The sequence below is a fragment of the Andrena cerasifolii genome, chromosome 15 (assembly GCF_050908995.1).
Source record: "Andrena cerasifolii isolate SP2316 chromosome 15, iyAndCera1_principal, whole genome shotgun sequence".
NCBI classification, from domain to species: Eukaryota; Metazoa; Arthropoda; class Insecta; order Hymenoptera; family Andrenidae; genus Andrena; species Andrena cerasifolii.
Window position 1 is genome coordinate 5,836,173 of NC_135132.1, and position 14,998 is coordinate 5,851,170.

Below are 14,998 nucleotides of genomic sequence, written 5' to 3' on the forward strand. Positions count from 1 at the left end.
TTCGTTCCTTCTCACTCGCTCTCATCTCTGACTCTAGCATGTTTCACCTCAGAATCGTAGCTACACCCGCCTACGGGTCTATCGCCGGACCCGAAACGCGCGCTTATAGAGAGAAAGGACTGTATTGTGCAGCTGATACTCAAACAGCCTACTTTCAAAGATTTGAGTCTAGTGACAAAAAGGGGCTACAGATAAGGGAAAAGAATATTAATGGTGCTGATGTTATGTTTCCAGCATCAGACCCCATGACCAGGCAGTGCCCCAACTTGGGTCGCTACGAAATCGTGTCAGTGCTACATTCGCACACGGGGGACCGCGCGGAGGACACATTGGGCGTCGACGGGGAGCAGAACATCGCCAACGTCGCCGAGGTTCAAGACATCAGGGTTACATCGACACCCTATCCGGGACGATGTCGTTACGGAAGTGTTCGCCGGCTGGATATCGGTTGCAAGATACCGGATCGCATGGAGTTCGTTACATCCTGCAGCGACGAGACACCCTCGGGTAAGATTTCTCAGTAATTCCTTCTTTTATCGGAACTTCGACGCGGTTGGAAATGGTTTGGCGTCGGGCAGGTCCATAGTTATGTGATAGTTGGAAACCATTTGGGTTAGTATGTACCTACGTGAAATTTTACTCTTCATTGGTGTTATTCATTGCTTGTGGTATTTTGTGGCTGCATTAGTTTGTAGTTTGTATTATTTATTTGTTTTTATGAAGGTGGTTGCAAGGAGGTTAGTTTAAATAAAAAGTGGGAGGTATTGGGCTAGTAAACTAAGTTAATCATATTTGGAACGTCTTAATTGGACAGTGAGTATGAGAGGAGATAGGGAAAGAAGACGCGGCAGCGACGAAGAGGGGCAAAGTGGGCGTGTCCGCACGGTGTGGTGGGAATGCATGCTTTGGGTTGCCAAGTGTTTTGAGTATAATAGGTGATCGCTTGGTAGTTGTATAGAAAATTATTCACAGTATTCTGGGAAATAGTGTGAAGCCAAAGAAATGTTAATAGTAGGTACATCCGTAAATAATAGCGAAGCATTCCAGGTACTATGATAGTACAGAATGTATCAGTCTTTATTCTTCATCACTATGATTCATATTCCCAGTAGATTCTCATTTTTTTTCATGGAAAATTATTTCCAAGTTGATTCAAGTGCCCAGGAAGTGCTTTCTGCAAATAATCATCCCTCATTCTAAATCCTCAATTTTTCAAATAACTTAGTAGTAATTTGAATACATAAAGTTCTATAAGGATCTACAGAATATTTGAAATAATCTATCATTTAAATTCCTGAAAGACAATTGCACTAATAGATCTTCATCACAGTCACCATTTTCTTCCTTCCTGTTTTCAAGAGTCAACGAAGTGGAAATATCACAAAGTCATAAGTTAATACCAGGGATGATTAATCTCTCTTTTCCCTCGACACTTTCTCCATCCTATCATTGGCACTCCTCCTGGCATTTCCTCTTCACAATGAAAGAAAGAGAGACATAAAAATTCCAGACATGCAACTAGACGACGGACGCCCAGAAAGTGCCTGAGAACATAGATGGGTTCGGGATGTGGGTTCTGACGTTTGATGGGCACGACTCGTCGCCAACTACGTCTTTCCTGCTGTCATCCTTGAGGGATGCTTCCCCTCTTTAACGTCGGGGAATGCTAGACTTGCCACTGACAAGTTACATTAATACACGGTGGAAGAATTCTTCGTGCAAACAATAAGCGATGCAAATTGTACTCCAACATAACCTCCTCTTGGGTATTTACCTTTGCTTATTGAGATACTTTCATTGGAGAGAATGAAAGCTTGCCAGTCTTACCATTCTTTCAACAGGCCCAACGGGGCATCATAATATTGGCTCTAGACTCTAAATCCCAGTTTCCAGATTTATCATACTTCGGCCACTCAGGGACCCGCAAAGCAACACATACCAGTGTCAAGTGGATTCAGAAGGTTCCAATGCTGCACTTATGAATTTAACAAAGATCAAAGTACACCGATTGTGGCATTCCAGTTCCAAGCTAAAGAAGCTACAATTATTTCCCAAGCATACTCATCATGTCTCTTCACCAGTTCCCCCTCGATTGTCATTCGTCTTACCTGTATCTCGTTCTGCTCCTCCCCCTACTCCCCCGAATCAACTGCACGCGCAAGGTGCAGAATCAGACGGGGGTGGCGAGTGAATCCTCGAAGGGTGGAGCACCTCCGACAGGGAACATCTTATCGGATTACCCGCACCAGGCCGAGTTATCCCTCCATCGAGGGATGCGCCTCTCGCTCCCCATTTACCTTCCCCACTACCAGGAAAGTTATCGCAAGTGGCGATAGTTAGTTTGCGGAGAGTCAGCGGCGTGACGGTTGCCGTGGCTGCCTGCTTGCTTATGTGCAAAGTTCGCGGCTTTATTCGGTTGTACGTGTTTATGGCGCGTGCCTGCGCACTGGCCCGCTCCTTTGCACGAATACGGGCGTGGACGGACGCTGGGGGGTGTCCCATCGCTTCTTTCCCTTTCTGTCACGACTCTTCGACGAGCCATTTTCTGCTGCTGAAGGATCAACTTTCTGAGGACTTCACATGAGATTCTGTTCCTTCTGCCACCTTCTGCGGCCTACCTCGCACTCATTGGTGGGGCTGCTTTTTATCTTCTTCTGTCAGTGGATGCAATTGGTGACCTGTGGCTGTCTACCTAGGCCCAACGAAGTCTATACACTTTGTGTTTGAACAGCGAAATATTTGTATTCTAGCATTCTTTCCAAGCGTCTTCTATTTACAATCTCACGAAGAGATTGTTGTTGTGATAGTTGAAGCACTGTTTCATGGAATAGGCATACCATATAGGAAAGAACGTCCTGCAAAGCCTTACCTGGTGCGATCTTAATCCAGGCGTAGACAAATATCAGCCGTGGAACTGGGTGTGATTAACGATCACTGGCGGGAAGCCGGCTCGAGACGTTTCGAGATGTTCACGGTCTAGCAGCCGAGCTAAGATCGCTGTTTGTACGGAGTCTTAATGACCAATTCGCGTTCACCCCCGCCGACAGAAGGTGGAAGCCGCGCCAGTGAAACGCAATCCCCTTGTCGACAGCCGTAAGACACGAGGCTCGAGCGTCTAAATCCTCGGTTATGTCAACGCTCCTCTCTGCTAAAATAATTCCGGATACGAAACGCTCTAGCCCTGGCCGAGGGATCTCCTCGTGTTTTTGTGGATTACGAGAGCTCCGCGATACAGCTGACACGACGTCCTTTTGCTCCTATCGGCCTGCTACCGTGATCTTTCCCTCTTCCTGCGGGTTTATCCGTAGAAGAGAAATTTCCTCTTCTCGAGAAAAATTGATTCTTATTTCTGTCTGGTCCAATGAAAATGGAAATTAATTTTACTTTTCATGTATATTTCGTCTATCAACACTGATTTTAATACGATTATATACATTATTAACAACAATATAAAGTATTATTCATATTGGAACTGAATAAGGTCGAGGAAAAATCGTATTAAAAATATCGTCAATTGTTTGTGAAATAACATAACCGTACGTTTTCGTACAAAGTTGCGGCCGACGCCATTGGAAGCGGGGAAGATTCTTCTTTAAATTAGCCTTGGTTTCGTGTCGATCCGTCTTTCCGTTGCTGAGATATCGTCGTGTATAGTGAAGCGTAATTTTTAATTCTTTACTATACCTGTCTCTCTCGCGCAGCAATTCGAGACGCTAGGCTACTGGCCCAGGCGTCTTTTTACCGTTATTGCACATACGTAGTACGCATCTGCGGAAACGGAAGTAATCTCGCGGCTTCCGGCATTTTCGGTTGCCCGCGCTTTTTAAACGCTCGACCTTTGAAGCTTTATATCTCGGAAACCAATGGATCAATCAACATGCTCTCTTTTGCATTATATTGTACACACTTTTCTCTATCTTCTGAGCGAGTTTCATTAATAAATATTTCTAATTATTTTTGAGTCTTCTATTGAATTTTTATGCCATTTTGGTAGCATTAACCTTTGCCAGTATTCGTTAGCTACGTAATGATACCCCGTTAATCACCAAAGTTGTCTTGATTTTTATAGAATTGAGTGTGTTCTTAAATTTGCAGTAGAATTTTAGAAAATGAAATAGACATTAGTTTAAGTGATAGGTAAAGATTGAAAGACGTATTCATTGATATTGGAGCTGTATCTACAGTACTCTGGCTTTGTCAACTGCTGTCTCGAATTTTTGTCCCTTCGAAACATATTTCGTTGAAAGTCTATCTTCCTTCTGCCGTTGAATTTTTGTTGTTTATTTCCGCTTTCACCCGGCGAACTGTCGCGCGGACGCTGTAAATTCTCATCTTTCTATCTTCCAGCTTCGATAAGGTATCGAGTCGAGACAACACGCCAGATATCGACGTGTCGAAGCGATTTACGGCTTTCGTTTATTTCGTTCCCGTTCGCACCTTACTCGAACTCGAAACGCGGTCGACCTTTTCTCTTTAAAAGCTAGCTCTTGAGAGTGTCTATGCGAGAGAGGACCATTTTTCAAGGATTACTTCGACTCGAGCGAAGATTCTAGATAGAAGTTAATTGATAAACGATTAAAATCAAATGGAGGGACCGTTGAAATAATTGAAATAATGAAAATAGCTTCTATCCAAGAAGTGACAATACGGAAAAGTTCAACTTAATTTAATGCCTCCTAGAAATAATTGTTCAACATTAGAGAATTTAAAGTTTTAAAAAGTTTTCTGACTTTATGAGAGATAAATGTTGATTTTAGCTAATACAGTGTAGGGTTTATAAAAATATAAACATTCATTGAAATAATGTATAAGTGCCGGGTAATTTCAATTGTTTCCTCCAGTGGAACATTTTTACCCTTAAGGGTCGACAATAACGTAATTTTTATTCACAGTAGTTAACTAGTTCTTTCTTTCCGCTATTTGCTCCAATTCCCTTCTCCTTGCGTCTTCCTCCCCCTCTTCTACCCCGAGTTACCCTATAACTCGGTCGTAAAACCACTCTTAAAGTGAGCGAAATCGAACACTTCAAATGGTTGCATGGATGATTACCCATTCAGTGCTTTCGTTAGGGCGATAAACGTTCCTCCATTGCTTCCGTAATTTTTCCTTGATACCGATAAACTACTCGGAAATTGTACCTTTATACTTCGATTTCCGATAACGGGGTCACATTATATAGGGGTGTGGTATTCGACGTACTCCTATTTCGGCATAAATTGCAGAGTAATTTATTTTCCATTCCATCTGCCAAAATTGTTGTAACGAGATTTAAAAAATACTATTCCAATTAATGTGACAGAAAATATCATACCCTAACCCGAGTTAATGGTACTTCCAAAAAACTTTCTGTGACCCTTCAGATGATCTTTTAGTAATTCATGGAATTCGGCCATATAATACCAAGTTCTGTTAATAATAACGAAAGATCCTTTACAAGCGCAACTAACTGGGTCAATCGTTTTCAGAATACTGGTGCCACGGAACCTGGATCGAGAACGACACAGCTTACTTGGTCGCAAGCACAGACGTTGGTCGTTACTGTCTCGTTTACAGTGCATCCGCCGCGGCGACAGGAAGTCGTGAACTCTCGGTGACGGGTCATCTTGCATCCTGTCCGAGAGCCCCTCATCGTCATCTAGTATCGTGGCAGGTCAACCTCACGTCGTATGGTGAGCATTGTTGACGACACAACAAGATAATCGAGATTTCTAATTACATGGAGCACGAAGCACAGCTGTTGCCCCGTCCATTCCCAAGTATAAACTAATTAATTTGCTTGTTCTCACTTCGAAAACAGTAATTCGAATGATCTCTGTCGCTTGGGGGAATAGAGGCTTTGGTAAATTAAGTAATTGGGAAGAAGTCTGGGGAAGTTGACAGAACACTCAGCGCAGAGGGCGCCACTAGCGCACGTACCAAACTAAAATATTGCAATAATATTAGAAGTTGTGTTTATTTACACTTTTTCGATATTTGCTGACTGTTGAGTTTAAAATTAACTTGATAACATAAGGTGAAAATTATGGAAATTTAACTGTTTTCCAAATTAAAGATTTATAGCCAAAGCACCTTCTTCCTTACTTACTATTGATGAAGATTTACCCTAACCTAACTGCTTGATCACTCCACAATCCACACGTATGTAGATGCATATAAAGACATCAATTCTAACTCAAATATCCCGAGATTAACAATGATAAATATTCTTAACTATTTGGACAGACAATTTTTTTGTCATATTCTTGTATTCCAATTATTTATTTAAAACTCCGATGACAAGTGGCACGTGTCCTGGTGGCGCCATGGGCGGCAAAAAGTTGCAATAGGAATAGTGCAAGGTACTTCTTGTACACATTCCCGCAGCAAAACTACTCTCAATTAATGTGAGTATTGATTAGATACTTCACACAGAAGTTACTATGCTCGATCCGGCTACCACCTACTGTAATATACATAAAAGCTCCCTTGCCACCAATAGCAATACTCCACCACCCACCTACGTGATACTGATTGAGTTTAAAACTTACTGCAACTCACAAAAAATACCGTACCACGCTCCACCTAACCTCAATAACAGATCTTAAAGGGATTGTCCTACTAATAACTCCCAATCGGATCATTTCGAGAACGGCCCTGAGTAGGTGCACCTCGCCAACAGCTCTTACTAGGATCAGCACACTGACAGCTACCCAATAAGATCACATCACGAACCAGCTTCCGCTAGGATCTACCCGCCAACCGTCACTCCTCGAATGACAGAAATAATCCCAATTTCAGCACAATGCGGCGACGTCTCAACGGCCACGTCGTGGACGTACCACGTGCCCGCCTCGATGTACATCCTCGTCGTGCTGGGCATCCTGTTCGGCAGGTACATCGCGAGGTGATGCCACTGAGCGGACAGACCAGGCCACCTAGAGACGGCCGTGTAGTCAGAGGACAGCCACGCAGACAGCACCAACACCGGCAACACTGCAGAAATCTATACATATATATAGGCACGCGTATATATATATCTATAGATTTATATGTATATGTATTAAACGGGACACTTTCGCGGGGAGAGAGGCCCGATTTCGGGGGAGAAAGTAATCTAATAATCAAGCCTAGTGGATAAGTGACCGTAGGCGCGAGTTGTGCAGAGAAGTGAACAGGACAAGGAGATAGTGCCGATCAGAGCGTGTCCTGCGAGCTCTTCGTCGCGGCTGCGGGCGTGGCGGATCCCTGACCCAACAAGCCTGTACATAAAGTAGCGACGCGTTCACCAGACACGTTTCCCTCCATGTGGCAGGAACTTTGCTTCGCGGTCGTGCCCCGTCTTCGCTGCAACTGCTCGCCCCGGAAATATTGCCAGGCATCCTTTTCTTTACAGGAGGCACCTCCCTGCCTGGGACCCACGTCCCTCCGCAAGACACGCGTGTCTTGTTCGATATGGATGCTTCGTGTTCTGGGATTTCCACCTTAATTCACATCTACAGTATTTCTAGAACATAGTTGGCCGTATGAAAATTGTTTGCTGTCAAATGGACTCTAAACACAGATCGAATTAAATATTTCTTGGCAGAAGAAAGTGTCACGGAGCTCGCACAGAAGAGAACTTGTGATTAATGTACCCGTCACAGTAGACATTGTACTTCTACTCCAAGAAATGTGAAGCCAAGTTCCTTTGATCCACCTGACGTCCCCTTTGAGAACACACAATTTTTGCCTGAACCATCATTCTCTGGAAGCAGTAACATTGATACAACTTAAGATGGTAATTCCACGTGTCTGACCCTGTACATTTTGTGGACACCTAATTCCGTTTTGTTAGTTAGCGTCTGTGGGAAGTGGGAAGGGTCGTCCGGAGAAAAAGTGTCGTGTGTCTGGTAGCTGTCTACGTAGATAGAATTGGCGAGGTTTCGCGTTTCTGTGTGACACATTGCATGCTCGCTTTCATCCACAGAGGTGGAGAGGCCTGGGGCCGATACGACGAGCCAAGAGGTGCTCGCAAATGTGACGAATACTGCAATACTAGCCTCGCTCAGTTTACCAATATTTACGTATTTCCTGGTTGATCAGCGTGTTTGATTTGGGCGCTGACTTTTTCGCTTGATTGGGCGGAGATCAAAGGGGGAAACGAGATTGGGTCGAGGAATATTGAGCGGCCAGTGTCCTGGAAAATGACGAACATGCCTAAAATAAATAGAAGGGATTCGAAAATAGGAGCGAGCTATTTCCTGTAACATTTTTCCTCATTTCTAACTAGCCCATGGTAGGAGTAATCTACTGGAAAATGTGGAGGAACGTTTTGGTCTCGTATCTTTGAAGTTCATTGAGGTAAAGTGAAGGCAAGCCAAAAAGAAGCCAAGGAGTCTCAAGAAACCTACATCCTCACCTTTTCGAAGTCACTCCATTTTTTCGTTTTGCAATCTTCATAGCGCAATCTCCTTCATACTCCCCAAGTCAGTGATTCAATGCCTGGCAAGGATTGGGCCAAAGGGTCATCGCGAGCGTATCGCGTGCCACACAGAACGGTGTATAATAAAAAAGCAGAAAACCAAAAAAAAAAACGATGAAAAACAAAAATAAGGGTGCTGGGGCCAATACTGTATGCGTTGAGTGTTGACTGTAGCCCATATGTGTGCGAGAGAGAGAGTGAGAAAGAGAGAAACAAGGAGAAAGGAGAACGAGAAAGAATGACGACAAAAAGGAGAGGAAGATAGAGAGGAAGGAACTTATAGTGCTTAGAGTCCGCCGGGTGTCCGCCACAACCGCAGGGGGGTGCGGTCAATGCTTCCGGGTCGAACGCAGCGTGTATTTATTCGGGCAGAGGAACGTTTCAGCTGTAATTATACACGTTTTCATTAATGTTTCGTGGCACGTTCGCGTCGTGGGAGAAAAAAAGAAACGGCACGCCGTCTGTGTGTGTGTGTGTGTGTGTGCGTGTTTGCGTGCGTGCGCGCGCGCGAGTGTGTGTATGTGTGTAAAGACAGAAGAGAGAGGGCGTTGGGGGTGGGGTGAAGTGCCCCAGAGTCTCAGTGCACCACGAGTATCAACGGCGAAGGAACGATTATTATTATAACTATCATTGTATGTGCAGGAACGAGCGTGTAAATGGACTTCTCCCTTCTTCTGCATCTTCTTCTTTTCCCCCCGTGTTTTTCTTACCTTCCCACCCTTCAGCTTTCATTTGCGTGCCCCGAGGGGGATGATCGGGGCGACGGCGTTAGCCTGTAAGTTCCACCGTTAAAAGCTACCATGACACTGTGTTTTTTAACTAGGAGAGGAAAGCTTCCCTGATCCGATCTCTCTGAGAGTCGCCGGCCGAGCGAGACGGCCTCCAGGTCGACCCTTAAATTCAGATATCTCCGCGTGAAGTAGGTCTCTTTCGTGCGTAGCAGCGGGCAGAAGCCTTAGAGAGAGCATGAAAACACAGGAAGAACTTTCTTTCGCAGTTAGAGAAGTTGGATGGCAAATGGTTCGAGGCGACTGTTTCGTAGTTGAAATGCGTTTGACAGAAAGCTGCTTGGTTTGAGGGTCGATTTGGAAAGTTTTTAGTGCGAGAGATCGACTCGGCTCCGCGAGAAATGACGTGGAAAAGAGAGGCGGGGAAGTCTTCCCTACGACGAAGCGTTACTGTCGTCACAGTGGTTGGGATGTCCATTCGATGCTTTCCTTGCCCTGAGGTTCGCTGATTTGATTTCAGAATAAGAGTGGAGCATTCTAATCGATAGAAACTTTTGCGCAACTTGGACAGTGTTGGTGACCAGCTTGTAGTTAAAAGAGTGACACTGGAGGGAGTAGCTGAAGCGATGAGAGGTTGTAGACTTGTACTGCTTAGTTGAGCCTTTGAGAATGAGATACTGCGGGCTTAAGAATACCATTCGTCTATCAGCCAAGTATGTGAAATAAGGACGCATAGTCCATAAATGTATCTACCCAGTATATTTGAGGCATAAACACTGCCCACAAAAATCCAAACACAATTATGAACGATCAAGTCACTCTGAATAGGTTTATCCGCGTTCATTTAATTTCTGCCACATTTGGGAGGTAAAGGGAGCATGGTATGCTTGGTCAAGCCCGTAATTCTGACTCCCTTGATCCCCATTAAGGCGGTGTAGAGCTTTTGCAATCATAGACCGCCTCCAGTCAAACTACTAGCATGGTGTTGCTGTTGATAAGCCAGTTCAGGTACCCCGGAATCGCCAGTTCCCGGCCTGGGAATCATGTTCCTGGGATAAACACTCCTGGAGGCATGCCCCTAGTCCTGGGGGGATCTAACATTAAAGTAAGCCGACCTAGACCAGCTTCAGTCAGACCTAAACTTGGCACAAATAGAGTTCAACAGTCTTAAGATTGGCCAAACCCAGACCTAGATCAGATTAACTGAAATTTAAAGAAAATTATGTCGAACCCAAGCAGACTTAACACCAACTTCATCCTGAACCAAGTGTAACCCAGACCTAGTCGAAGCCTAATGCTAGCCAATGTGAGGCAAGACACAAAGCTAACCTATCCAAACGCAGACATTAGTAAACATGACTTGAGGTTGCATACTATTCTTGGAAGACTGATTTCTCATAGTGAGTCTCATTCTCAAGGACTCAAGTGACGGTCACCTTAACCTTGGAAGTCTGATGTTGCAGATTTCGTTCTATACCGAATACCACTATTGTGATCGACATGGAAGTTGCTACTACATCTTCTAAGCAGTGGAAGAGTCCTCTAAGGGGAAGGGTCTAAGTCTAAGGGTCCACATAAAAGCTTGTGAAAATGATGCGAACATAGATACCAGCACACTTATCCAAGGTCCCAGGGCAAGGAAAGGGTTGAATTGTTCATTGACGATGGGCCAGAAGGTTATTGAGAAACACGACATATCGATATCAAGAAGAATCGAGGAAAGAAGTAGAAAAAAACTGCTAGGCGGAAAAATTAGACTATGCGGTAGCGGTAGATAATTAACGATGCACCTACTGAACTGTGCTAAGGGAACGAAAGTGAGAAAAGGGATTGGGATGAGGAAGAACGAGGGTAAACGAGTATTCTTGAGGGATACTAGGGTCCTTTTGGGGAAAGAGAACAAATGGAGAAACCCAAAGCCTCGACAAAGTACACATATTTTTGACTGGAACTATTTTAATTAAGGATGCCGATTGTAAGAACGAAGAAAGGGGACAGTACTTGGTCGCGTATTAGGCATTACTTATACATACTTGGTTAGTCGGATACACATAATATAAATATGAATATAAATATGAAATATAAATATATGAATATATGATATACAGAAGTATATAAATACACGAGGACAATTCGATGTTGGCTATAAACTGTACACTACTAGGTAAAAGGAGAGAGAAATGGAGGGTTGGGAACGAGGGGATGGTATATCCATAAGGGTTGTCGGTGAATTAACTGATCCACATTCATTTTCAAGACTTTTGTTGCCAACTTAACATTGTACCCCATGAACTGTTCTCTGATTTCTGACAAACAGCAGACCTACTTAGTCTCTTTTTTAAATTGGGAGGCAGAAGTTTGCCCCTACGTCTTTCTGAACACTGCCGTTTTTTGTAAAAATGTTGAGTGTTGTATATAAGTCAACAATGTTGTTAACTTTCTTGGAATTGATTAGCACTACTTTAGAAAGTTTACAATGCACTGGATGCAACTGGAACTCGACAGAAATCTGCCTCAAACTTATTCCAGCTAAGTTACACTTTAAACAGTCTAACTTAGACATAAATTTCACATAACTTAGGTGAAAAAAAGTATAGCTCATTTTTTATTTAGGGATATGAAAATTCAACAGTCTGCATCAACCTGACTCAACTGGTCTCCATATAAATAGAGAGTCTAATTCAGTTTATCATTGTCTAAACGAACCCCATTTCAAATTATTTCAAAGCTACCTCAGATCTATTTCGAATTTAACTCAGACATCACCTAGAGTAACTTTTGTTCAATTAGGATCTAATGACTCAGGCATGAGGTCTGAACCAGCTTGAGTCTGCCTCAGACCTTGAACTATCGATCCCAGAGTCCCCAGCTGACTCAGTAATGCTGAATCCTTACAACAGTGTTCCCCACTTACATTTTAACGCAAAGAAGATTGAAAAGTGATGTGTCTCAAACTGCCTCCCGCTACCTTGACTCTTGCAATGGCAGCAAAAGTCTCAAACTAGCAGAGCATTTACATTCAACTAACCTCCAAAATGGAGGTGTGGTTATTATCATCCCAAATAAAACTGAGAATGAAAACCTAACCTAGCCTTCATAGCTTCTTCCATGGTTCCAGAAGCCAAAAACAAAAGGATACAATTCCAATCATTTTTTTTTCGTTTCGAGAATGAGGGGGAAACCACGAACCGGCAACTCCACCTATTTGTAAATAGTAGGTTTAACGATATCTGTGCGGCGAGAACGAAATACGAAAAGAAGGGAGACGCGATCAATCCGTGCCACGATCCTCAGGCGTGGCGCGTTCAGTTGCTGAACAAACTTTCCTGTAAAAAGTGGGAGAAAGAGCACGCGCGCAAAAGATAGAAAGGGGGGCAAGAAACAGAGGGGAGAGAGTTCGGTTTTCTATAGAGCGCGAGAGTGTAGATTTCAGGGTATTTATATCGAGGGTTAAATAGTTATACAGATATACAAAAATATTTAAATATATGAATTATATTATAAATATAAATATGGAAGAATATATTATATATAAATATTATATATATATATATACTATGTTTTTATTGTTGTGAAGTTACTGAAGTGGCCGAAGACGACGGTGTCGTCAGTGAGGGTGCACTCGTGTTTCATCGAAGAACGGACTCTTGTGATTCTGTCGTAGCTGTTCGCGTACCTTTGATTACTGTCGCAATTTTTCGCGAATTCGCGCGGGAATTTTTCATTTAGCCGTTACCTCTGCCGAATAGAACACCGACCCCTGTAAAATACGAAGTAGTGTCGCACAATGGAGGTTGCTACTTCTTAGAAACTTTCTAGAAGTGACCTGTGAAAGAGCGAAATATACAGGGTTGTAACAAAAGTGGTGGTCGCGATCTTCACTTAAAAAAGCTGCTTCATACTTGTTCAAGAAATACGAGATCAAATTTTGTCTTTATTCCTGCGTGTTCTACTCGACGAGAAGGTGAGGAGTTCAAAAGGAACCGTGTATCGTAAACGAACCGTTTTCTTGTAAAAGATTGTTGAAGTTTCGGCCAATGATTAAAGCCATCCACGAGTGGAGGCGTTTACGCGGTCGCGCTCCGCCCCCTTTAGCGTAACGGGAGGCAGAGTGGGGGAAGCGCTCCGCCCCGGATGCAGCTCTACGCGATTTAATTGGGCTAAACATGGGTAGTGTTTTGTGACGAAACCGTTAGCCTGAAGTATATAGTTCTTCTTAAAAATTTTACCCTCGTATCGTGTAGAACATATACAGGCAAAGAACGAATATTTATCTCGAAGTTTGCAGCAGGTTTTCTTACTGAACTTTCGCCAATCTGTATTCACGAAATCGGTTGTAAAAGTCTTAACCTTTTCTTTTCCCTCCACTTCTTCGATTCATAGTTCGTCATTTCCTAATATCTAAAACAGTAATGAAGAAAGTCGTGGTCGTTTTTCCATTCTGTGCTTTAGAAATTGCACGGATTAGAATTTTCGAGAGTTTCCACTTGAAGAATCCCACTAAATCCAACAAAGTGTTCCTCGCATAGTCGAACATTGCTCTTAAATATCGTTGGCCCTCGGGGCATCAAGTGTTTGAGATTTCGAGTGGCAGTTCCACAGAAGCCTCATTTCGCGTTTCGAGCCACGGATTTTCAAGTGGAGAACAAATTTCTGCGTTCCATGTAATCCTCGGTCGGTGTTCCAGTCGTCAGTTTCTTATGCACACGTAGTCAGCTGTGTGGCGGAGAAGTGTTGGATAATTTATCACGATCTACACGCTTGATCTATGCACCCCTCAGTAGAGATACTCGTTCCCGAAACGTGATACGATGTGCCATAGAGTATACCTTAGCTTTTGAACGTTGAATAGTCACAGTTTCGTCGATCGATGGTTGAATATCAAATTATGTGAATGTCGTTGATTGTCGTTAATATGGCGATTCTTCTGAAATATCTACCATTTAAATAGTGAATAACCAGTTAGTCCCTTGGTTTCAGTTAATTAAGTCGATTTGGAAATGTCCTTTGAAGTTTAATATTTAAACTGAAGTAGAAGCTGTGGAATTTATCGCGCCATGTTTTTAGGGAAAGCAGGAAAGCGCTCTTTGCAAACCAAAAAAAAAAGCAGTCGAGAAAATCGTTCGAAAACCGTCATGATTTTATTCCCTACATTTCGTAATTTGCATGTTTCATGATAAACTTGACAGAGACGTATCCACATTTCTTCGATCATGTGAAATATTGTTTAGATATATACTCAGGGGCGGATTTGGAGATTTGGTACCCTTAGGTCAGAGTTGGATAGTATCTAACTAAGATCATTTGATTAATAAATTAACTAAATGAGATAATTTAGCGAAATTAGATTATTTGACGAGTAAAGTTAATTACTTATTCGACAATAATTTTTTTTACCTTTTATTCGTTATTCGAAATTTTTATTTAAATAAAATTTTTGCCCATCTCTGTCCTAGGCTAAATATTTAAATTTGAGACAATTTTGAAATTAATTCAATATGAAAACTCACATATGAGTTAATTCTAATTTGCTTGATGAAAGAAAAGTGAATTGTTTTTAAAGTTGTCTCAAGCCTCTGTGTTTAAACATTTTTTAATTTCTTTCCCCCAAAATTTGCCACCCTAGACTGCAGCCTACCTAGCCTGTATACCAGGGGTGTCGAACTAGCGGCTCCCGAGCCGCAGTGGCTCCTTCTCCTCTTCGCCTGCTCCGTAGAGCCGTAAGGGAACGGCCCCCTCCACACCTACTTCACTCTGATGAATTTCTCCTTCGGGTGCCGCGCTCTCTCCCTTCCGGGTCTCGTGCAACGCCGGGAGAAAAATAAGTGGG

General features: G+C 43.0%; 1 protein-coding gene and 1 long non-coding RNA gene across 12 annotated transcripts in view; one reads left to right on the plus strand and one right to left on the minus strand.

Moving 5' to 3' along the window:
- The window catches only part of LOC143377407 (uncharacterized), a 433,212-nt gene extending 424,093 nt beyond the window's left edge, over positions 1-9,119 (plus strand). For all 3 annotated transcript variants that reach the window (XM_076828629.1, XM_076828628.1, XM_076828631.1), the window contains 3 exons: positions 235-507; positions 5,466-5,669; positions 6,778-9,119. In XM_076828629.1, the coding sequence (XP_076684744.1) occupies positions 235-507; positions 5,466-5,669; positions 6,778-6,887 (587 nt within the window). In that variant the 3' untranslated portion in view covers positions 6,888-9,119. The remainder of the gene's footprint in view (positions 1-234; positions 508-5,465; positions 5,670-6,777) is intronic.
- LOC143377408 (uncharacterized) lies at positions 501-5,471 on the minus strand. 9 transcript variants are annotated; one of them, XR_013087321.1, is made up of 4 exons: positions 5,050-5,471; positions 2,870-4,549; positions 1,775-2,692; positions 501-1,678 (listed from the first exon to the last, which is right to left on the minus strand). It is a non-coding gene; the product is annotated as an uncharacterized LOC143377408 (long non-coding RNA). The 9 variants fall into 9 exon arrangements; XR_013087315.1 differs by having other exon boundaries at positions 2,870-3,349; positions 3,541-5,471; XR_013087314.1 differs by having other exon boundaries at positions 2,870-3,353; positions 3,541-5,471.
- Positions 9,120-14,998: the final 5,879 nt, after the last annotated feature.